Source organism: Nyctereutes procyonoides, unplaced genomic scaffold (genome assembly GCF_905146905.1).
Source record: "Nyctereutes procyonoides isolate TBG_1078 unplaced genomic scaffold, NYPRO_anot_genome, whole genome shotgun sequence".
Classification (NCBI taxonomy): domain Eukaryota; kingdom Metazoa; phylum Chordata; class Mammalia; order Carnivora; family Canidae; genus Nyctereutes; species Nyctereutes procyonoides.
Window position 1 is genome coordinate 69155595 of NW_026575126.1, and position 23119 is coordinate 69178713.

The window sequence follows — 23119 nt, forward strand, 5'->3', positions numbered from 1 at the left end:
GCGCCGCATTTGTTCGCAGACGGACACAAGCACACGCACACCCGAGGGCGACCTGGAGGGCCTGGCTTCTTTATTGCACTTGACACAACATCCGGTGCCCGGCTTGTATCCCAGACCCTCGGCCGCACCCAGAGGCAGCCGGGCGCCTCGCTGCGCCCGTCCGCTTCCAACCCCTCGGGCGGGCTGAGAGGCACCCAAGGAACAGGGCCAGGCCCGAGGCCGCCCTCACCAGAGTCCTTGCTAGAGAGCAGCTGTCTTCTCTGTTCTGTGTTCCCGGCCGGGTGGGGGCCCTGCGGCCCTACCTCGACCCCTATGGCCGTTCCAGTAGGGCGTGGATGACAGCAGCGATGTAGGGGAGGCCCCTTCCCGGGGCCCCCTCCTCTTCCAGGATGTGGTGGGGCTGGCACAGGGACTCCTGGGGGGAGGGGCCCAGTTAAGTTCCCCTTGCCAGCTGGTTCTCTGGCTTCCCTGCCCTTGTCAGAGGACAGGGTGGAGAGAGCCTAAAGAAGCCTGGGCAAACGGGGCTGACAGGATGGCCCTTCCAGGTGAAGGCCGCAAAGGCCAGGGGCACCGCGGACATGGCTTGGGAACAAACAAGTTGCAAGGAAGCTGCCAGCAGGTAACAGAAGGGAGATGACACAGGGGGCCAAGGCTCAGAGGGAGGAGGGACCTGTCATTTCCAGAGGGAAATGCTCCAATAAGGCGGGCTGACAAACAGAGCCCTGCCCGCCCGCCCCCCCCCCCCCCGCCAGGGCAGGGCCTGGCCACAGCAGGAGCAGACGCAAACACAGGCACACACACACAGAGGCGGCCACGGTCTGTACAATTTATACACAGAGACAAGGACCCAGCCTGGGCCCCTACATCCCCTACAAATATAAACTTCTCTCTACAAAATATAGATAATTTAGCTCCCCGTAACAGTGGGGGTGACGGTGCAGGGAACAGCACGAGGAGGAAGGTTGAGATCTACCCTCCTGAGGGAACAGAGGGCAGGGCAGGGCAGGGCCTGGAGGGAATGAAGGCACCATCAGGATTGAGAGGTGAGGGGCTCAGAACGGGCTACAGGAGGGTGGCCAGAGGCTGGAGCTTGGGGTCTTGGGGCACCAGACTGGGACCTCTAAGGTCAGTGTTTGTGAGGGGAGGGGGGTTCACTAGTGTCTTTGGTAGGGGCTGAAGGCACCACTGGTAGGGACAGGAGTGGCACAGGAGTCTTATAAATAGAAATAGGGCGAGGGGCGGGGAGAAAGGGTGACTTCAGGTCCTAGGAACCCAGGAGCCGAGTGTAGACGACATAGAGCAGCAGCATGAGGACCACGTAGAAGAAGATGAAGCCGCCCAGACCAGAGGGGGGCCAGAGGGGCGGGGGGGCCCTGCCCCCCACCCGCTTCACAGCCTCCAGGGTGGTCCACAGCCCCTGGGCAGTGCCCTGGAGGAGATCCGAGGGCGAGCACAGGTCAGCCTGGGAAGGGAGAGTGGGACAGATGATGGACAAAGACAAAGAGCAGACGTCAGCAGCGAGACGGCCCTTCCCACCCCTGCCTTCATGTGCCAGGGCCAGGGCCAGGCCAACATGCAGAGCGCCAGGAAGGGAGGCATGCAGGGCAGGGAGGCGTGCAGGAGAGGGACTTGCAAATGTGCTTCCTTCTGGGGAGCAGACACCCCTGCGAATGGGACCCTGCCACCCATCCATGCAGAGGGCTCAGCCGAGCCCAGGATGTCACTACTCTTTAGAGTAGGGACCAGCCCTGGGCTCCTGAGAACACGCCCCCCCATACCTCAGGCACCCCCATTTTTCGGCAGGCTTCTAAGAAACTCTCCACATTTTTCCGAGACTTGAGAGTACTAAGTTTTGGCTGGCAGAGGGCGAGAAAGGAAACAGAGAAGGGAGTAAGGGAGAGGCCCCGGCAGTCCTCTGCCCCATCCCCTACCTCTCACCCTGGGACCCAACTGACCACAGCAGGTGAGGGCACGTGGATGAAGGGCACGGAGCGGGGCCGCAGCTGGTTGGCCAGCTGACAGAGGATGACTCCGTTGGCCAAAGCCTCTGCCAGGTCCTCCGGCAGGGGCCGCTGCAGCCGCGACTCAAGGACCTGGGAGCCAGGAGGGTGGGGGTGAGGTTAAGGTCAGTGGGGACTCCTGCCTGTCCCTTGTGTCCTCAGTGGAAGCACCTACGGGCTGCTGTGAGAGGCCAGGAAACTCAAGGAGGCTGAGTGCACCCCACCCCCACCCCCAGCCCTGCAGGTCCCACCTCTCTTACCTGGCGTAGTTGTGCCATCAGCTCCTTCTCATCCAGAAGCTGGGGGGATCGCCGAGGTTTCAAGACAGGGTCTGGTGACGAAGGGCCTGGAGAAGGAGGAGGAATGTGGGCTGTCTCTGCCACCCGCCGCCGACTTTCTAGCTGGGTCACAGTGTCTGGCACCCACATCTCCTGCCTTTGTGCTTGTGGGCTTTCCAACACAAAGGGACAATAGACCAGAGAACTCCCAGGCCAGAAGGGATGTCCGCGGCACAGGGGTGAGTGCTGGATGAGCACCAGGGACAGGGGAAACCCACCTGAACTACTCTGAGAGGAAGAACGGAAGAGGAAGCTGTTTGGTCTCTGAATGGAGCCAAGTGGCCGGGGCGCAGGCACTGTTGCTGGGGGCCAGAGCCAGGGGCAGGTGAGAAAAGACACCTCTCAGAGTCCCACTCTTCCCTCAGGCCACCAGGCCCCAGCCACCCTCTCAGCTACACAGTCCCCCATCCTTTTCCCAAAGTCCCTGTCCCACCTGGTCCAGCTGCAGGGAGGGGCTCCTGGGAGGCAGAGGTGGGGGCAGGGGCACCCTGCCCTCCTGAAGGTCCCGGTTGGGTGGCACTGGACTTAGGCATGCCACTGAGGACAGACAGAGAGCGGATTAAAGGGGATGGGCAGGAGGAGGCGTGTAGGGACAGAGCTCAGGGAGTTTGGAGTCTCAGAGGACACATACTTAGAGGAGGCCTGAGCAGACGAGGCAGCAGCAGCTCCACCAGCAGCCCTGATCCCCAGCTTCAGAAAACTAGAAAGCAAAGAAGGTGTGGAGTCAGCAGCACAGGCAGGGAACCCACCAAGCCTGAGGAGCAGAGGAGCTCAAGAGGGTTCATTTCCACTCATGGCCAGGGTCCCCTGCCCAGCGGAAGCCCCAACCCAAGCCACCCCTGTGCCCACACCTGTCCTTCCTGGAGGCCCCCCACACTCCAGTGTGCTGCTGCTGCTGCTGCTGCCTCCGCTCCCGCTCCTGCCATAACTGCAAGGTGTCGGGGCGCCGCCGCTCCTCCCCAGCTGGCTCCTCCCGCCTGAGGGTTAGAGGTAAGACCAGTGAAGGAGACAGACATAAGTCAGGGGAGAGGAGGAGGTGTCCAGGGGGATGGGGCAAAGGGAGAAGGTGCTGGCTCAGGTAGCTCTGGGGTACCTGCTGCTTGGTGCCTTCTCTGCATCCCCTGTGGCAGGGCTCAATTCTGGTGGCCGATGCTCCTAAGGAAAGAGCAGCAGAGGGTTGAGGGAGTGTCTCTTCCTCCAGGCCAGCACCACTCCCTCCTTCCCTCCCTCCACTCTCCTCTCTCTCACACAGGGCACACACAGGGCATGAGGCCAGGGGCTGGACCCTCACCTCAGCAGCACCTCGCTCCTCCTCCTCCCCAGGCATGTGGCTGTCAATGAAGTCAATCTGCTCAGGGTCTCCGTCAGCTGGAGAGGCCAGGGCATGTCAGCAAGCATTTGGGGGCTTGGGGCACTCATCCATTACCCCAGAGCCCACTACTCACCAGAGCCATCCTCCCTCCGCTCCTTGGGCCCCCTAGGCTCCCGGGCCAGCTCTGAGATCCGGAAGGACAACTCCGAAAATTCATCTGTTGACTATAAATACAAATGCCAAAATGGGAGACAGTTGCTCTGTAGTTGCTGGGGGTTCATGGGGTTCATGCCCTTGGGGTCTGCTGCTGAGCCAGCCCTTCCCCCAGATACTTGGGCAAGGGAAGACTCCTCCAGATACCAACTGTCACTGTAATAATCAGAGGCACCAAGCAAAAGGTCCCAACTCAGATGTTCTCCCTGGGGGAGACACATTCCCTGTACGTCCCAGGGAAAGGAGGCCCTTACCTCATTTCCAGACCACCTTTTGCTGCCACTGTCAACACTGTGGAAGCCAGAGTCTAGCCCACCATCGTACCGACGTCCGGGAAATAAGTCCTCAGCAGGGCTAGTGCCAGCCAGAGAGAGCTAGTCAGTCCAATGCTGGCCAGTGACCCCTCTCATCTTCCCACCAAAAACCGTGGAGTCTGTGCTGCCAGAAAGGAGCAATAAGTACCAGGGGCTTCCCTCTTTCCCACTTGGGACTTACCAGGGACTAAAGCTTGGGGGGCGGGAAGAGGCCAGGTCCCCCAGTGCAGACCCCCCACGCCGCCCCGCCTCTGTTGACAAGTACTTGAAGATGTGAAGTTTCCCCTTCAGGCAGATCTAGGTATAAGGAGGTGTGTGACAGGGGTTAGAGAAAGGGAAGGGGGGCCCCCAGATCCCGCTTGGCTGCTAAAGGGACTCACTTCCCAACTCATACCCACTCTCAGCCCCGCCCCCATGGCCTACAGCAGACCCACCCCTCACCTGAGCCGGTGGGCTCTGCAGGGGGTTGCTGTCCAGCAGAATGACCTGCAGGTGCCTGAGGCGGCAGAAGGAGACCGGGATGCGGGAGACACGGTTACAGGAGAAATCCAGGCGGACAAGAGGAAGATCCCCCAGCTCTGGGGGTGGGTGAGGGAAGAGTCAGGAGCCTGCCCAAGGGTGGGGCCTTGTGCTCACTTCCTCTGCCCTCTGCTCTGGCCCGCTGGCCACCCTTGGGTCCACCACAGCCTCTGCCCTGGCTGGCGGAGGGTATTCCCTGAGAACAACCTTCCTGCCTCTCTTCCTGCTCACGTTCCCACCTCCAGGCCTCCCCTCCCTTAGCTCCTGCCCAGCTCATGTACTTCTCTCCTTTGCCCCACCCTGCCCACTCCAGACTTCAACCATTTCTTCATCCCCAAGTGACCATCACAAGACCCAGACCAAACTGCGACGTTGGGAGGCTCAAAAACCATCCGTGCCTCGCAGTCGAGGCAGCTGAGAGTGAGTGGACTGTGCCCTGCACAGAGCCACCTAGGCAGGAGGGGTCTGCAATCCCACCTGAACTTTACTAGCTAAGCCCTTCCAGCCCCAGGCAAGGTTGTGCCCATCCACAGGGAGTGTGCCTTTTTCTACTTCGCAAACATGCACAGTTGGATTAGTGGTAGTAGAGACACAGAATAAAACTCCCCACTCCTTGGCCCAGTACAGTCAAGGTGTTCATGATCTGGCTAGGTCCACATTTCCCATCTCACTGCCCACCCTCACACACATCAGACAACCCTCAGCTTCTGGACCTTTCTACGTGCTGTTTGCTCAACTGGGACACTCATTTTTGTGACCACCTTTCAAAGTTCAGCTCAAGTGTTGCATCTTCCATGAAATCTTTCTAGACACTCAGGTTAGAATTCACTGTTCCTTCCTCTGTGCCCCCAGGGCGTTTTGCTATGGTCTCTTTTATGCACCAGAGAGCATCCTGATCAAATGTTTGTTTACACTGCTACCAACATAGAAGGAGAGGGGGCGAGAGCAGCAGTAGGTGGAGCCCAGAGAAAAGGAGTTGCCACCTGACTCCCCTCTCTTGCTCTTTAAAACCAGGATGAGGGGCGCCTGGGTGGCTCAGCGGTTGAGCGTCTGCCTTCAGCTTGGAGCGTGATCCCAGGTCCTGGGATCAAGTCCCACATGGGGCTCCCTGAGGGGAGCCTGCTTCTCCCTCTGCTATGTCTCTGCCTCTCTCTGTGTGTCTCTCAGGAATAAATAAAATCTTAACAAAAAAACAAAAAAAAAAAAAACTTTTTAAAATAAAAATAAAACAAAACCAAGATGAGCATGGCTCTGGTCCTTCCCACCCAGCCCTGGCTTGCCCTTCTCACCACATCCGTGCCTGACTGTGCTCCCTCCAACCCACATGCTTTGCACATGGGTTTCCCCTGCCTGGGATGTAGAAGGAAGGAGAACTTTCCTTCACAGGTCAGCTCCTATCATGCCTCTGGGGAGAAGTCTTCCTCAAGCTCCCAGAGCAGAGCCACATGCCTCCCTCTAGCTCCTGAAGCTCTTTATGTGTCCTGTTCTAGCACTTCCCTCCACTCATCTCTTCCTATGAAGCCCAAACATTTTAACGTTTAACGTGACATCATTCACGTCTACCTGACACCCACTTAAAAACACAGGAAGCACACAACCATGCTGCCTGAATAAGGGAAGGGGTGCCTGCTTTGGAGCAGGGGCTATCAAATGTTAGGGTGGATCACAATTAGCTCGTTACAATGGGGCTGCTTGGGCTTTAGCTCTATGGACTCAGAAACTCTGGGGAGGAGGCACAGGGCATCATCTGATTCAGGTGCCTGAGAGCTCCCACTGGGTGAGTGATGATCCCAGGTAACTGCAAAGGCCCCTTCCAACCTTATGACTCTATAGGGTGCTAACACATGCACCCTGTCTCCTTTCTCTGTGCCTTGTTCCTCATTTATGAAAACAGAGTTAACCACCCATGCCTTGTTAGCCTCCGAGGCTTGCTGGTCAAGAACACATCAGATAATGTAGTCTGTTTATCTGTACCTGGGGCACTGATGTTCTGTGAAGAGTCTTTGTGAGTTCTCCAGTGTAGACACACATACTCCCTCCCCGCCAACCACCTCCACCCTCCAGCTCTTCATTCTCCTCACCATCAGGCAGGGTGCTGAGCTGGTTCCTGCGCACACTGAGGTCCCGCAGGGAAGGGAGGCTACACAGCTCTGCCGGGAGGGCCTGCAACTCATTGCCACTCACATCCTGCAGGGAGGAAAAGAAGTAGGCCAGGAGCCATGAGACTAGGGGCATCAGAAACTACCTTCTGTCTCTAGCCAGCTCTTTTGGTTCCCCACCTCTCCTTAACTTCCCCCAAAGGTCCCCTGGTGCCTGACTCAGCAGCCCCTCTTCTGGCCCTGCTCCCTGTGCTCACAAGCTGCCGAAGGCTTCCCAAGGCGCTGATGTCGGGAGGCAGGGCTCCCAGTTTGTTGTTGCTGACGATGAGCACCCTGAGGGGCAGCTGGCAGATGTAAGGTGGCAGTGACGACAGCTGGTTTCGGCTGTGGACAGAAGGGCATGGTGCTCACTCTCCAGGCATGGCATCCTAGGGTTGCCCTCTTTTCGGGGTCGTGGGAGGGGCACTCAGAGTACCGTGCACCAGGACTTGGGGCTCCCACCCTCCCCTTGCCATACCTCCCTACCTGAGGTTGAGGTAGGTAAGGGCTGTGAGATTCCCCAAGGCAGGGTTCAGGCATCTCAGGCAATTGTGGTAGAGGCTCAGGCCCTCCAGGGACACCAGCTGGCATGCTGCCTCTGGCACCTCGGGGAACCGGTTCCGGGACAGGTCTAGGGGAAGCAAGTGTCAGGGGAGAGCTGTGGATGAGCCCAACCCTGGACAAGAGGGACCTGAACTTTCCCAGAGCCAACTGCCCAGCTGTCCACCTCCCCGTCGGACATAAAGAATCAGGCCTATAAACATGAGTTCCCTGGAGAGAATAAAGCTTTCTGCCAAACTGAGTACATTCCAAGCATTACCAGAACAGCAAAGGGACACTCACTGGGCTGGAGAAGCCCAGACTTAGGAGGACAAACCATGACCACCACCTTTGAATACACAAATGAAGGGCTACCCTGGAAAGGGTGACAGGCTTCTAGAACTCGTGGTTCCTGCTGTTCTATGGAGAAGGCTGGTGCTCCAAAGAAAACAGAAAGGTAATGGGCTAGGAGGCTCGAGATAAGAATATGGTAACCCCGGGGCGAGGCCACTGAGCAAGCTCGTCCCTCTTCCTCTCTCCTCAGGGGCCTTGTCCCCAGCTTCAATCTCTTTTCAACACAGGGGAAAGAAACCAAGGGTCATTAGAGTCTGGCTCTACAGAATAAGTAAAGCTCCTAACACACTGGACAATGGTTCTTCATCAGTCCCTGGGATCAGCAAGCCAGGTCCAAGGGTCTGTGAAGGAACAGACTCCCAAGGATCAAGAGGGGAAAGAGAGCAGCTGACCAAAGCTAGAGGTGGGAGCTGGAATCCTCAAGTCCCTCCCATCAGGATACACCTTCTTTAGGACTGGCCTCCTTCCCACCATAGCCTCACGAGCCCTCCTCTACTTCCTCTCTTACTGACCCAGGCTCGAGGTGCTCAGCTCTTTTGCCTGTGTCTTGATGTGGGTGAGGAACAGGGAGGGAGGAAAGGAGGGGAATGCCTATGACCACCCCTTATCTCAAGGGGTTACCTGCCACTCCAATGAAAGGAGTCAGGCATGAGGTTTCTGCCAGTCTACGGACTCTAACTGCTTAGAGCTCTTCAAGTCTGGGTTTCTATTTCCTCTCCTCGCCTGCACTGGGAGGGGCCCAGGGCCTGCTGGGGGATGCCCCTGGCAATAGCACTTGGGTGAGCTTCTTAGGCAGCCCTCCCCAGGAAGGGGTGAGCAAAAGCTGATGGGAGGGAAGCTGGGGTATATCCCCCAAGGAAATGAGTCTCATGACAGGAAATGGAGTAGAAACAATCTAGACAAGTTCTGTCTCTGGTGGGCTCTATGTTTAGCAGAGCAGAGGGCAGCCTGATGCACCAGGGCTCCTCCTTTCTCCCTCTCTGTTCACAGCCCTCGAGTGCAAAGAGAGGAGATCCACCAAGGGAAAAGACCGAGTTCTAAAGAGGGTGAGACAGCCAGATGCAGTCCTCATGTTTGCCCTCCACCTGCCTGCTCTCCCTACATCTACAAATGTCTGTGTGTATGTGTGCACACGCGCAAGCAGCGCATGCTGTGGATGAAGGAGGCGGAAGACAAGATGGGCTAAGCAGTGGTGGGGGCAAAAGCTAGGAGGGGAAGGGAGCCTGGGCTGGAGGAGGCAGGGCACAGGAGGCACAGGATGTGGTCTGAGAGAGAATGAGCAGCACTTCTCCTTTGCGAGAGCGGCCCCTCCCCACTGTCTCAGGGTTCATCCTACTTTCAGGGGCCCCAAGGAATAAGAAGAGTCCAGGGGATATCTAAGACCTGTGCCATCGGAAATATGCAGGGAAAACAATGGGTCAGAAAAAGCTGGGAAACCAGGAGAGGGCTCAAAAGAATCTGGCAGAGTACTGAAGTGTTCAGTCCAGGTTGGAGGGCAAGTTGGTGTGGAGGGCACAGTATGGGTAACACGGACTGTCACTTCCCTTTTCTGCCCCACACTATAAGCATTCTGCTTGGGGAGAAGGGTCAGAGGAGAATGTTCTGGACAAGAGATATTCCACCATGGCCTACAAGCTGGGCCCAGAAAGGACTCAGGATTTCTGTGTGGAGAGCAGGACAGGGAGAGGTCCCAGAGAAGCTGGAATTTTCCCCGCTTCAGCAGACAAGCACACTCAGGGGAGCTGCCTGCACCCTAAGCCGGAATGCTGAATGCCGGGCGGAGGGTGGGAGGGGGTAGGGGTTGGGAGGGGCCTGGGAGTTCTTGGTACTTTTCCCCAGGAGTCCACTCACAGAGGCAGAATCCTAAGGAAGTAAAGAATAACATTTGGTCTTTGTCACAAAAACAAGCAAGGGGGAGGGGAAAGGGAACAGACGGGTGAGTGTCACACAGCTGCTGAGGTCAATCTGAAGCTTCGGGGTTAGGCGGCTGGGGGAGACTGAGAGGGAGAGGATTGGCTCCTGGGGCTCACTCATTCCCTGAACTCACTCACTGCATGGCAGGCAAGTGAGTTTACCCAGCAACCCAAGAAAAGCGGAGAGGCTTAAACTGGTCCTCCCCAGAGCAGTGGAGAAAAGAGTGTTTGTGCCCACTTGAGTATTTGCAGGTGAGACAGCACCTGCTGGAGGAGAAACACATGCAGTCGCAGAGCAGTGTCATCAGGACGCTCACCCAGCCCAAAGTCCCACCCTGGGCTAGGCTGGGGTGGGGCTTCGGGAATGCAGTCCTTCTCCCTACTCCCAATCTCCACCCCCCAGCTGCCAGCCCAAGGTCATAGGTTGTTGCCTCCTGAGCAGCTGAGGTCTGACTCACCTGTCATGGTAGAGTCCCCCACACCCCACGATCAAGAGACACCAGGCAGGAGGTTAACACGATTAGAGGGATCTGTGAGTGGGGGAGTGGAAGGGCAGTGGGGCAGTCTCTAGCTTCCCAGTACTCCTAGCCAGGAGATAAGATTTCCTTCCTTTCAGTGACTGCCTCAAGTCCCTCCCCCTAGGGAAAGCAGAAACTGAATTGGGAATTCTAGGGTCCCTATGAGGTCATAGGCTCCATAGTGACCTCACACAGGCAAGCAGGAGGAGGAGTCTTGGATAAGGGGGTCAGGGATAATAGGTGGAAGAGCTGGAGGAGAAAAGAGTTAGGGGAGTTGGAAGATCTGCTTCTTTCCCATAGGCCAGCTGGGTGAAGAGTGGAGAGAGCCAGCAACCTTAGGGGGCGGGACGACAAGCACAGTAAACAGAAACACCAGGTTGTTAGGGGCAAACCCTAGGGATGAGGGGGGCCTAAGGCTGCTCGGATCTCGGTGGAACGGGGAGAAAGAATTGGGAGAAGTGGAGGAAGGGAAAGAATTTATTAGAGGGGCTCGTGGGGGCTGCTTTAAGGAACGATCAGAACTAAGGTTGAAGAGGTCATGCAAATAAGCCAACCAGGTGAGGGGCGGGGCCATTCTACAGGTGCGCAGATATGCAAATAAAGAGAAGGAGAAAAGGGGGAATTCTCACAGCGCTCGGCCGGGGCCTGGGCGTTCGGTGCAAACGAGAAACGCGTTCATTGTCTAGTAGTTCTCAAAGTGAGGAGGGGGAGGTAGTGGGCTTATGCAAATCGGCTGGGTTGAGAACCCCGACGGTCAGGTGAAGGGGCGGGCCAGACTCCAGAGCCCGGTGAGAAACAAGCTGGGGGCGGGTCTATGCAAATGAGGGTCTCGGCCGCGTACGGGGCCGAGCGCACTCACCAGCCTGGGTGATGTCTGACAGGTCGTAGCTGCGGGCCGCGCCCCGGGGGAAGTGCTTCAAGCGCCGGTTAGATAGGTTCAGGGTCCCGGTGGCCACCGCCTCCTCTAGGGCCCGCTCTGCACTGCGGCTCCCGGGCAGACCCGGAGCCCCTGGAACCGAGGTCGTGGCCGCCGCCTCCTCACCCCCGGCGGCGAGTGGGGCCGCTACCGCCGCCGCCATCCGCTCCCGGCGGCTCCCGCTGCCTGACTGACGGGACCGGCCGTCCCTCCTCCCCCCCTCCCCCTCCTTGGAGCCGCCGTAGTCGCTTCAAGGGGGAGGAAACGGGCTCAGGGGCTCGGTGGACCAATCGCGGTCCCGAGACGCGTCGGAAGTGGCTAATCAGAACCCGCCGGGGGCGTGGAGACTCCTGCGCCGGAGTGAGGCGACAGGAGGGAGGGGGCTAGAATGGAGCGCTCGCCAACGGCCGACGCTCCAGGCCGGCCCGCCCCGCGCAGCCGCATCCAATCGCAGTGCTGAGGGCCGGAGATGGAGCCAATCAGGTCTCACCAGGAGACGGGGCCGCCGGCGCTCCAGTTGAAGGGATAGAGGCCGAGAGACCGCAAGCCGGGCTCCTGGTTTTCTTCCCACGGAGACCAATCGCAAGCCAGATACAGGCGAGTGACTGTCAAGAAGGCCAATTAGATCCTCCGGAGGGAGCCTGGCTCGGCCTCCTCTCTGAGGGACGGCTGGATCCACCAATAGCATGGGCGAGAAGGCGGTCCCTTCGCCTAGAAGGAGGCGGGTGAGCTAGAACTTTGAGGTTGAGGTAAAGAATGCCAGCGCTGCGCGCTTTGCCGGCTGGGACCAGTGCAAGGGCTGGAGTGGCGCGTGCGAGCTGGAAATGATAGGGAGCGAGCCCGCTGTGAGGGTGCGAGGGAGGCCGCGGGCGAGGCGACGCCTGAGGCCAGGGGGTCCTCGCCGCCGAAGGGACCCTGGAGGCCTTTCCGGCCGCAGAAGCTGAGACCCTGCGGCGGTGTCCGCCGCCCCGGCGGGCTGGGGACTTCCCGGAGACCGGAGATGCCCAACTCCGGAGGAAGGGTTACAGGAGACCAGGAGATCCTCCAGAGCTGCCGCCCTGCCGGCCAGCCTGCCCAGAAGAGCGCCCCTGGGCGGGCTTAGTCCATAAGGGACCGTGCCCTCTAAAAAAGCCCTCCGTTTAACAAACGAGGAAACTGAGGCAGAGGGAAGTTGATGAGTTGGCAAGAGCAAACCGCAAGTTACTGACCTCTTGCTCTAGAAGCCCGGTTTCCCAGGAGCTCCTACGGTGGACTTTTTTTCTATTTGCACCTTTTCTTTGCCCCTTGAGCTGAAGTGGAGCGGATAACGGGGACCCAGACACGAGAGGAAGCCGACGATCCTTTTCTGTCTGCCGAGAGAGCTTAGCATCCTCTTAGGTGGCAGAAGGATCCAATACATTGACATAGTCCATTTAATATGGTCAGAGTTGCCTGACCTCAGACCACTGAAACTTTCTTATAAATCACATCTCAGATGTTGACGTTCTTAAACATTTTACTGGATGATTAGAATTCTATCCGCGGTGTCTCAAACTAGTTGTTTACTAGTCACCATGAATAAGGGAGTTCAGGTGGTTGACAATTAGCTGGCACAGTAAAATCTGTAATACTAGGCAGCTGAGAGCTGGTTGTCCAGGACTGGATTGCTCTGAGTTCCTGGAAGAGCCAATTACTCCTTTGATTTATTGGTGTAGATCCTTTGGCCATACCTGGACAGACACATCCCCAACTCCTGCTGTTTCTCATACACGGCACCCCTCCCCCCACCCAAGACTACCTTAAAAGCTTAGACTGTGGGAGGTACCCCAGGTTTCAGAGTAATTCTATCCCTTTCTTCCACCTTCATAGGTTGTCCTTCATACATGCATTGATGGCATTGATGTTACTGTCCCAGCAAATCTGCTTTTGGATGTTTTTGGGGTTTTTTTTTTTTTTTAAGATTTTATTTTTTCGGGAATCCCTGGGTGGCTCAGCGGATTTAGCGCCTGCCTTAGGCGCTGTAGTCCCAGGATAGAGTCCTACACTAGGCTCCCTGCATGGAGCCTGCTTCTTCCTCTGCTTTTGTCTCTGCCTCTCTCTCTCTCTCTGTGTGTGTGTCTCATGAATAAAAAATATTTTTTAAAGAAAGATTTTATTTTTTCATGAGACACACAAGAGTAAGAGACACAGGCAGAGGGAGAAGCAGGCTCAGTGGGGAGCCCGATTCGGGACTTGATTCCAGGACCCTGGGATCATGCCCTGAGCCGAAGGCAGACGCTTAATCCCTGAGCCACCCAGGTGTCCCTCTGGATGTGTTTTTATAAGACTGAAAGGTTTGTGCTGAATTGTTCCCACTTTCATCTGATGCATGCTTTCCTCTAAGAGCAGGGTCACCTTTCCCCTTCACCTGTCAAACTGAGTTTACACTTTTACTTTTTTCTTTTTTTTCTTTTTTTTTTTTTTTTTTGAGTTTTACTATTGGGCTACAAAATCCCCTGGCGGCCCTAGCCTGCTGAGATATGAAGAATTCACCACTGTTTACAGAACAGAGTTAGTGCTAAAAGGGCCTCAAGTAGAGGAACCTCACAACTAGTCCCCAAAAGGAAAGGCCACATCTACCAGTAGTTTCACACTTTCTCCTGTAAAATGCATATCCCATGAGCCACTGGGTGGCTAGAGCTGAGCTAGAATCCAGGAGCTGTGTAAGAGAAAATCTTGGGCCAGGTTGGGGAAATAGGTCACAGTGGCTGGACAGTGAGGTCACAGAGAGGTTTGTCTTCCCAGACTCCATGGGGGAGGGGCCAGGAGGCAGAGGGGCCCCAGAGGTCCCCCAAGCCCAGGCAGGGGACATGGTGTGGGAAAGGCAGCAGGGACGGGGGGCAAGGAGCTGACTACAGGGGGCCAAGGAGCCTGGAGAAATGAGGGCAGGAGCAGGGAGGGGGCATTCAGGATGGTGAGGAGAAGCCAGAGACGAAAGCTGCAAAAATTCACCGGGCTGTGCAGACGGGAGGAAGGGCTCCGGGTGAGAGGGTAGTGAGCCAAGGGAAGGACAAGAAGATGGCAACCAGAAATTGGGGGAGGGGTTCTTTGGAGCTGGTGGACTAAGGAACACAGCAGAGAGGGGTGACCCATGGACCTAGAGAGAAAGATGGGAGGATTTGTGAGCACAGAGCTGTGAGCCTCCAAGAAAGAAGCTAATGAAAGACAGCCTGAGAGAAGGGAGCAAAAGAAGCCTGACTCTCATGGAACCCCTGTGCTCCCCCTTCTCCTTGGGTAGGTGAAGCGGAGCTGCCCTTCCTGTGGCCCAGAGCCTGGGGGTGAAGAGAAGAAGGGGAGAGGGAACCCTATTTCTGTTCAGGTGTTCCCCCCAGAGCTGGTGAGTCCTCTGCAGGGAGGTGTTAATAAAGGACAGAGGGCCAGACCACTGAGGGTGATCCCTGCTTCCTTCCTTCTGCCCCTCCAGGTGGAGCATATCATCTCATTCCTCCCAGTCAGAGATGTAGTCGCTCTGGGCCAGACCTGCCACTACTTCCACGAAGTGTGCGATGCTGAGGGCGTGTGGAGACGCATCTGTCGCAGGCTCAGTCCTCGCCTACGAGAGCAGGGTTCTGGGGTCCGGCCCTGGAAGAGAGCTGCCATTCTTAACTGTACACCTCCCCAGAAACTCCTGTTCTCTTTGCCTATGTCTTACCTTATTCTGGGATCCCTCCTGTTTCATAGAGTTGCCTCAGCATTCCCAGCCAAACTTCCAGGGCCCCTTCTCTGGAAGAACCACTAGATTCAAACACACACCCTTGAGCGTTACAATCCTCTAGTTCCACCCTCTGATGGACCCCTATTACTAGCATGCCTGACAAACCTCCCTCCATATTCAGACTCTCTTCCAAATCTACCCTGGATACCTCCTCCATTCCCCAAACCTGGTGTTTCTCAACCTTGTCACTGTTGACATTTGGGACCAAAATGTTATTTGCAGTGTGGGGGGGGGTGCATCCTGTGCATTGTAGGATGTTCAGCAGCATCCCTGGCCTCCACCCACTAGATACCAGTAGCAAACTTCCCTCAGTTGTGACAACCGGTATTCCCTGAGGAACAAAATCACCCCAGTCTGAGAAACATACTCTAAACCCCCTGCATTCCCAGGGAGCCCCTATCCAAGTACTTGATTTCACACACTGGAGATTAAGGGAGATCTAGATCTGATCCAGAGCTAGGGGTTCCTCGGTCATTCTTTTTTACTCCTTCTGCTGCTTTTCTTTCTTTTTTTTTTTTTAAGATTTTATTTATTCATGAAAGACACAGAGAGAGATAGGCAGAGACACAGGCAGAGGGAGAAGCAGGTTCCACGCAGGGAGCCCGATGTGGGACTCGATCCTGGGTCTCCAGGATCATGCCCTGGGCTGAAGGCAGGCGCTAAACCACTGAGCCACCCAGGGATCCGCTTCTGCTGCTTTTCTATGTATTATTTTCCCCTTGATGTCTCTGATGTGAGGTTGGACTGAGGAAGCACTTAGAAGCATGTGTAGTGCCCTGGGCTGAAGGGGGGAGGAGGGAGCAGAGAACTAATGTTCTGGCATGAGGGTTTATTCAAGATGTCCATCCTATATAGATAGGGGTTTTTTAAAGATAACCTCTGAGCTTTCCAATGTCCTTTAGAAGGGGTTTGTTCCCCAGTCTTGGGCATGGGAGCTGCTAAATACCACTCTACCAGAGAAATCTAGTGTGCCCAAGCTCTGATTCCTCTCCCTTGTACCATCCTGACCCCTTGAGCCTTCCATCTCTTTCCCTTCTCCAGACACAAAGGGCCTGTATTTCCAGGCATTTGGGGGCCGCCGCCGCTGTCTCAGCAAGAGTGTAGCCCCCCTGCTAGCCCATGGCTATCGCCGCTTCTTGCCCACCAAGGACCACGTCTTCATTCTTGACTATGCGGGGACCCTCTTCTTCCTCAAAAATGCCCTGGTCTCCTCTACCCTTGGCCAAATCCAGTGGAAGCGAGCCTGCCGCTATGTTGTGTTGTGTCGTGGAGCCAAGGATGTGAGTAGCAGACCCCTGGCAGCTGAGACCCCCACCCCTCCTGTGGGGACCCAGGGCCCACACCAGCCCTGAGGTATTCTCAGGACAGCCGCCCTCCTGTCCCAGGTACTGAAAAACAAGTCCTCGTTTCCCAGCCCTGAACCCAAGTACCTCACCCCAGGATTTAATTGACCCAGACTCATTCCTCTCCAAGGCCTAGGTCCCAGACACCTTCATCTCTTCCTACAGTTTGCCTCGGACCCAAGATGTGACACAGTTTACCGTAAATACCTCTATGTATTGGCCACTCGGGAGCAGCCAGGGGTGGTAGGCACAACTGGCAGCCGGGCCTGTGACTGCGTCGAGGTCTACTTGCAGTCCAGTGGGCAGCGGGTCTTTAAGATGACCTTCCACCACTCCATGAGCTTCAAACAGATTGTGCTGGTGGGTCAGGAGACCCAGCGGGCTCTGCTGCTTCTCACAGGTATGGCTGTGTATGGTTTGCAAATTGCTTTCCACAGATTCCTCAGGACCTGCTGCAGGGGAGGAGGGAGGCCTCTCACATGGGTTTCCCCTCATCCTGCTCTCAAACCAAAGAGCTTTGCCTTTTGTCTGTCTTCTAGTCTTAAGATTCTGTGTGTTTCATATGTATAAAGGGCCCTGCTGCAAAAAATAGTTTGGAAATCACTATTCTAGTGAAAGGCCAATTTTTAAAATTATATATATCTTGAATATAGATTCAATATATATGTGAAAGCTTAAAGTTATAAAGTTTATATATATACATAAATATATACATATATTTACATATATACATATATTTAAAGTTTTATATATATACACACACACACATATAAGGTTTATATATATATATATATGTATATTTAAAGTTTTTATTTATTTAAGCAATCTCTATGCCCAATGAGGGGCTCAAACTCACAACCCCAAGATTAAGAATCACATGCTCAGGCAGCCGGGGTGGCTCAGCAGTTTAGTGCCGCCTTCAGCCCAGGGCATGATCCTGGAGACCCAAGATCGAGTCCCACGCTGGGCTCCCTGTGTGGAGCCTGCCTCTCCTTCTGCCTCTGTCTCTCTGTGTCTCTCATGAATAGATAAATAAAATCTTAAAAAAAAAAAAAAAAGAATCACATGCTCTTCTGACTGAGCCAGCCTCACATCCCCATCCCCTTTATTGGACTACACTCCCAGGCTTGAGATCCTCTGGGCTTACTAATGTCAGGCAGGGCTCCGAGTGCCCAGCATCATTCCTCTTAATACTCAAGCTGAATTCTGCCAAATCTGACTCTGGGTTTTCTTTCCACTCATCTTTCACACTCAGGGACTTACTTCCCTGATTCATTTCTGGTGGTAAAGGGCTAGCATCTAGGCAACTTGACATCACGCTTCTCTTATTTTGCTGCTATCATTTTTCTTCCAGCCCCACTCTAGGGCAGTAAATGTTTCCTCCTTATGGCTTAGAGTCTACTGGGAAGTTAATGTGGATATTGGGGGGTCCCCTCCCCCACATAATTGTCTACCTCTCTCCATCTCCCAGAGGAAGGAAAGATCTACTCTTTGGTCGTGAATGAAACCCAGCTGGACCAGCCACGTTCCTACACAGTTCAGTTGGCCCTGAGGAAGGTGTCCCGGTGCCTGCCTCACCTTCGAGTGGCCTGCATGGCTTCCAACCAGAGCAGTACTCTCTACATCACGGGTAAGAACCACCTTCCTGCTTCTCCAGACCCTAGTTTTACACAGGCCTTCAAGATATGAATACCTCGCCCCACTAATACTTAGTCCAGCTCTGTGGTGGACCCTTTCGGGCATCCTAGTGAAAAGATGAGTTTAGGTTCCCAGACATCATAGCTGGTACATTTCTAGTGGGTGTGAGACTCCCCAGATCTTGCAACTTTCATCCCAGGTAGGGCCTTATCCCTAGGAAATGGGTGCCCAAAGCTGCTGAACTGAGGGCTCCTGACCCCCCAGACCAGGGAGGAGTGTATTTTGAGGTGCATACCCCAGGGGTGTATCGTGATCTCTTTGGGACCCTTCAAGCCTTTGACCCCCTGGACCAGCAGATGCCGCTTGCTCTCTCACTGCCTGCCAAGGTAGGATGTGGAGGGATGGGGCAGACGAGGGGGTGGGCAGGGGGTGTGGTGTAGGGTTTAAAAGGTACCAGAAGTCTGAAATATGAGCAGAAATCAAATGATTGATCAGGGAAGGACAGGGGACCCAGAGAGAGAGAGAGGGGTGAGGCAGTGGGCAAAGCCAAAAGAAGTCAGGTGGGAATAGCAGGCTAGTGGTTGGGAGATTCTGGAGCTCAGAGTTACTCTGAGGGAACTGAATGCCCACCCTCTCTTTCTGTCTTCCTTTCTAGATCTTATTTTGTGCTCTTGGCTATAATCACCTTGGCCTGGTGGATGAATTTGGCCGAATCTTTATGCAGGGAAATAACAGATATGGGCAGCTGGGAACAGGGGACAAAATGGACCGAGGGGAACCCACACAGGTGAGCCTGTTTCTCGATAACTCTCATCCTAGCCCCCTTCCTTCAATTCCCTAAACCTCACACCTCTCCACTTCTCCATTCTCTTTGGAATCCACTTCTTACTCCCTGGGGAAGTTAAGCCAACCAGTACATAATGCCTGGGATACTGGTGCGTGTCTTTCCCAGGGTTGGCAGTGTGAGATCTGTTCTGTACGGTGCTTGCTGTGAGTGCAGTTAGGAATGTAGTGAGGCAGGGAGACCCAGGGTGGGCTGGTATGACCAGAAGAGGTAAGATGTGATCAGGGCCTGGTGGCTAAGGTTGGATTCGGGTGGGTACGAGGAGAGGCATTCTGTATAATGGAGACGACAGTGCAGCTTGCATATACCTAAAGCAGAGAGGGTGTTTTGGAAATTGGTAGATATGAGGTGGTACAGGTGGGTGTAAGCCTAGAGAGGCAGAAGTTTGGGAAAGTCACAGGGGGTTCTGGAGCAGGAGAAGGCAACCTCCAGGGTGACTGAGAACAGGAGGCCACTGAATAAGAAGCCCACTGGGAAACTGGGGAGCTATGGCAGCACTTGAGACAAGAGCCTGAGGTGGTGAGAATACAAAAGAATGGATACTGGAGATGTTTTGAAAAGAAATGAACAGGCCCTAGAAACTGATGAGATGTGAGGAAAGGCCCGGAGGACAAAAGCGGCTCTGGCACAAGACCACTTGAAGAAAGATGGCATCACTACAAATGAAGGAATGGATGCCGGCTTGAGGAAAGAGGAAGAGTGTGAATTTAGACTTTTTAAAAAAGATTTTATTTATTTATTCATGAGAGACAGAGAGAGAGAGAGAGAGAGAGAGAGAGGCAGAGACACAGGCAGAGGGAGAAACAGGCTCCACACAGGAAGCCCGACGTGGGACTCAACCCCAGGACTCCAGGATCACACCCTGGACTGAAGGCGGCACTAAACTGCTGAGCCACCTGGGATGCCCCAATTTGGACTTTTTCAAAAGTGGCAGTGTCTCTCTGACATTAGATTCCATGTTGGAAGAAGGTCAAAACAGACAGAAGTAGGGATAGGGAAGCAAACTCTTGGCAGGAACAGATGTTGTAGGCAGAGGGCCAGAAAAGGCTGTCTCTGAGACAGGAGGGGTACACCCTCAAATGCCAGATCCCAGAAGCCCTGGGTGCAGGGAGATCCAAACAGGAGGGCGTCATTAATGGTAACAGGTAATGCAGGAATATACTTACTGACACAGAAAGATGGTCAGGCCACATTATGTTTTACATAATATAACCCCATTTGTGTTTACAAATATGCAATTTATACACATATATACACACATAAGCAGCAGTGAAGAAGACTATCCAGCAAGATATTCATTATAGGTGGTGATTTTTTTTTTTAAGTAGACTCCACACCCAGCAGGAGCCCAAGGTGTGGCTTGAACCCATAACCCTGAGATCAAGACCTGAGCCAATATCAAGAGTTAGGTGCTTGGGGCACCTACGTAGCTCAGCTGGTTAAGTGTTCCACTCTTGATTTCTGCTTGGGTCATGATCTCAGCTCCTGAGACCGAGCCCCTAGATGGGTTCCTCACTCGGTCGGAGTCCGCTTGGGATTCTCCCTCCCTCTCCCTCTGCTCCTCCCTCTGTTTTCTATCTCTCTCTCTCAAATAAATAAAAAACAAATCTAAAAAAAAGAGAGTCAGACGCTTAACCAACTGAACCACCCAGGCGCCCCTTCCCAGTAATTTTTAAATTCATCTTTGCTCATCACATTTTATAATTTTTCTATAATGACCATAAATTACTTACCTGTGGTCTTCAAAATTAAAGGCCTCATAATCTCAGGAGGAAGTGTGAAGCAGAGGCCCCAGGATTTGGCAGCTGGGAGGTCAAGTGCATCTGGAGAGAACATGTCAGTAGCATAGTGAGGAGGAAGCCAGATCACAAGAAAGTGCAGGAAACATTGGCTGTGGTGAGAACAAGAATGTGGTCGACCTCAGACTGATCATGTAACCAGTTCTGCTGCTTAGAGACAGAGGTCAGAAGCAGCAGGAATCAGGTGGAAATGTTGTTTTTCAAAATAGGGTAGCCAATTGGAAGACAGGGATAGGACAAGTTGAAAATGCCAGAGAGAAGGCAGCCCAGGTGGCTCAGCAGTTTAGCGCCACCTTCGGCCCAGGGTTATGATCCTGGAGACCAGGGATCGAGTCCCACATCTGGCTCCCTGCGTGGAGTCTGCTTCTCCCTCCACCTGTGCCTCTGTGTGTGTGTGTGTGTGTGTGTTTCATGATTAAATAAATAAAATCTTAGAAGAAGAAGAAGAAGAGGAAGAGGAAGAAGAAGAAAGAAGAAGAAGAAGAAGAAGAAGAAGAAGAAGAAGAAGAAGAAGAAGAAAATGCCAGAGAGAGAAGGGAAGAGTGAGGGGAAGGAAAGTCCTTCCTGGGGCTAACCTGGAATTGCACAGGGAGGGAGGGAGTCTTGAAACTTTGGGAAAAGAGGAAGGATAGTCCTCCTTCTGGGACTGGAAGGCAGAATGAGAGACTAGACTGGCACAGTCCTGTGACAGTGAGGGAGCAAATGGTAGTTCCTACGCTCAGTCAAGTAGCCTCTTTTCTGGAAAGCAAAGATGCAGAGGCTACGGAAGTGCAGAGTCTGCCTGAGACTGCAGGAGAACCAAGGAGAGATTGCTGCTGGTCTACCTCCTAGCTGGGCAGGAGTGGGGGTGGGCATGGGGGGGTATGAGTCCTTTGTTTTCCTGTCCTAGTTACCCTAGATTCTTCCTAAGCCTTCCTGCCCTAGCTGGGCCCCCACATCCTTGGCATTCCCACCTTAGGCATCCTGGTCTTGTGTCCTCAGGTACATTATCTGCAACGCCCCATTACCCTGTGGTGTGGCCTCAACCACTCCCTGGTGCTGAGCCAGGGCTCAGACTTCAGCAAGGAGCTTCTGGGCTGCGGCTGTGGGGCTGGAGGCCGCCTCCCTGGCTGGCCTAAGGGGAGTGCCTCCTTCGTGAAGCTCCACGTCAAGGTCAGAGCATTGTCACACAAGCAGGCCACCAGGGAGGGCAGGAGCAGTAGAGCCAGGTGGCACCCAGGAGCATAACTGGGGCTCCTACAGGAATCCAGGGTGGGGGCATCTCCCCAGCACAATCTACCTCCCTTCCCTGCCACAAACCATGGCTCCTGGCTCTCTCCCTTAGCAGACCCTGCTGGCCCTCTCTGACCTCACACAACCTTGGGACTCAGCCAGCCCTAGCTCACTTGCTGGCTCAGGGCTGGTCTCAGAGGGAGGAACACAACAGCTGGGGCTTCCTGGGAGCCCCTCAGGAAAGGCCCAACTCAGCCACACCCCTTCTCTCCTCCAAGGTCCCTTTGTGTGCCTGTTCCCTCTGCTCTACCAGAGAGTGCCTCTACATGCTGTCCAGCCATGACATCGAGCACCACCCCACCTATAGGGACCTACCAGCCAGCAGGGTGGTGGGGACCCCTGAGCCCTGCCTGGGAGCCGGAGCATCCCAAGACCCAGGGGGGGCGGCCCAAGCCTGTGAGGAGTACCTCAGCCAGATCCACAGTTGCCCCACCTTGCAGGATCGCATGGAAAAGATGAAGGAGATCGTGGGCTGGATGCCCTTGATGGCTGCACAGAAGGATTTCTTTTGGGAGGCCTTGGACATGCTGCAGAGGGCTGCTGCAGGCGTTGGCCCAGGCCTCCCAACCCCAGAGAGCTGACCACCCCCCTCTCCTAGTCTCACCCCTGGAGGGAGAGTCTGGCCCTGGGCCAGGAGCTAAGGAGAAATGGGGTGGTAGCAATAAACACTGTATGTGCACAAGGGGTGGGGGGTGTGCGGGGATTGCTAGACATGCCAGGGTGGAGAGGGAACTGTTTTGTAAAATGTTCAGGGGGCTGCCCAGGAGGGGCCCCCAATCTGACTATCATGGACAAGAGATTTGATGGACAAATAGAATAAAAGGCTGAAGTGAGGCCCGGTTTGGAGCCCTGGGACCTGGGAGGAAAATGGGGCAGGGGATGGTGACCGGGTGGCTGAGTGGGCAGTGGAGGCCCAGGCATGGGGGGGCGGGTGGTGGAGGCAGAGCAGAAGTGTCTCAGGCATTCAGGTGCTACAGAACTGACCACCTGAATCTTTCAGCCTGCTCTCCCCTCCCATTCCCAAGACCAGCCCAGGCTCCTGGTCTTGGAAGTCCAAGCCCCACCTTCTGGAACAATGAAACCAACATATGCTACTGGTTCTCTTCCTCGGATCCTCTATCCGACTTCCATCCTGGGGAGGCCACTTGCCTTGGACTTCACAGAGCTTCCTACCCATTTCCCTTGGTCCCTGTGAGGTCAGCCCCCGCTTCCCCTCTACCGCCAGGTCCAGTCTCACGTGTTGTCCCTTTCCCTCACTTTCTGCTCCATCCTCTTCGTCAGAAGGGGGATGCTCCCTTTACCATCTGCCCCGCCCCTAGCCCCTCCCATACCTCCAAATATTCGGGAGAGAAAATGGCTGAGCAGGAAAAATTCTCTCCTTGGCCTAGTCTGGCCCAGGGATGGAGAGAAGATAG

General features: G+C 54.8%; 2 protein-coding genes across 3 annotated transcripts; one reads left to right on the top strand and one right to left on the bottom strand.

Moving 5' to 3' along the window:
- Positions 1-49: 49 nt before the first annotated feature.
- Positions 50-11960, bottom strand: LRCH4 (leucine rich repeats and calponin homology domain containing 4). Of its 2 annotated transcripts, none has more exons than XM_055340599.1 (18): positions 11019-11960; positions 7321-7465; positions 7053-7179; positions 6778-6883; positions 4619-4755; positions 4359-4474; positions 4118-4217; positions 3784-3874; positions 3630-3706; positions 3432-3493; positions 3190-3315; positions 2970-3038; positions 2772-2875; positions 2557-2640; positions 2261-2346; positions 1956-2093; positions 1779-1856; positions 50-415 (listed from the first exon to the last, which is right to left on the bottom strand). In XM_055340599.1, exons 1-18 carry the CDS (start codon positions 11236-11238, stop codon positions 311-313), a joined length of 1971 nt encoding a protein of 656 aa, XP_055196574.1. In that variant the 5' UTR covers positions 11239-11960; the 3' UTR covers positions 50-310. The 2 variants fall into 2 exon arrangements, with proteins under 2 accessions (XP_055196574.1, XP_055196573.1); XM_055340598.1 differs by lacking the exon at positions 50-415 and adding an exon at positions 811-1462 and having other exon boundaries at positions 11019-11958.
- Positions 11961-13822: 1862 nt separating this feature from the next.
- On the top strand, positions 13823-22448 carry FBXO24 (F-box protein 24). Its single transcript, XM_055340601.1, has 10 exons — positions 13823-14076; positions 14332-14430; positions 14518-14701; positions 15850-16088; positions 16317-16551; positions 17623-17781; positions 18054-18175; positions 18445-18576; positions 21414-21584; positions 21923-22448. The coding sequence occupies exons 1-10, from the start codon at positions 14005-14007 to the stop codon at positions 22283-22285; spliced, it is 1776 nt and encodes a 591-aa protein (XP_055196576.1). The 5' UTR covers positions 13823-14004; the 3' UTR covers positions 22286-22448.
- The last annotated feature ends 671 nt before the right edge of the window (positions 22449-23119 follow it).

Bases quoted from the DNA above. Each gene is read 5' to 3' on its own strand.
- FBXO24 (XM_055340601.1), top strand. From the start codon at position 14,005: ATGGTGAGGAGAAGCCAGAGACGAAAGCTGCAAAAATTCACCGGGCTG. The intron at 14,431-14,517 runs GTGAGTCCTCTG...CTGCCCCTCCAG, and splicing joins AGGTGTTCCCCCCAGAGCTG to GTGGAGCATATCATCTCATT. The intron at 16,552-17,622 runs GTATGGCTGTGT...TCCATCTCCCAG, and splicing joins GGCTCTGCTGCTTCTCACAG to AGGAAGGAAAGATCTACTCT.
- LRCH4 (XM_055340598.1), bottom strand. From the start codon at position 11,238: ATGGCGGCGGCGGTAGCGGCCCCACTCGCCGCCGGGGGTGAGGAGGCG. The intron at 2,347-2,556 runs GTGGGTTTCCCC...CTCCTTCTCCAG, and splicing joins TTCCTCTCAGAGTAGTTCAG to GCCCTTCGTCACCAGACCCT. The intron at 1,463-1,778 runs GTATGGGGGGGC...CTCCCTTCCCAG, and splicing joins GAAAAATGGGGGTGCCTGAG to GCTGACCTGTGCTCGCCCTC.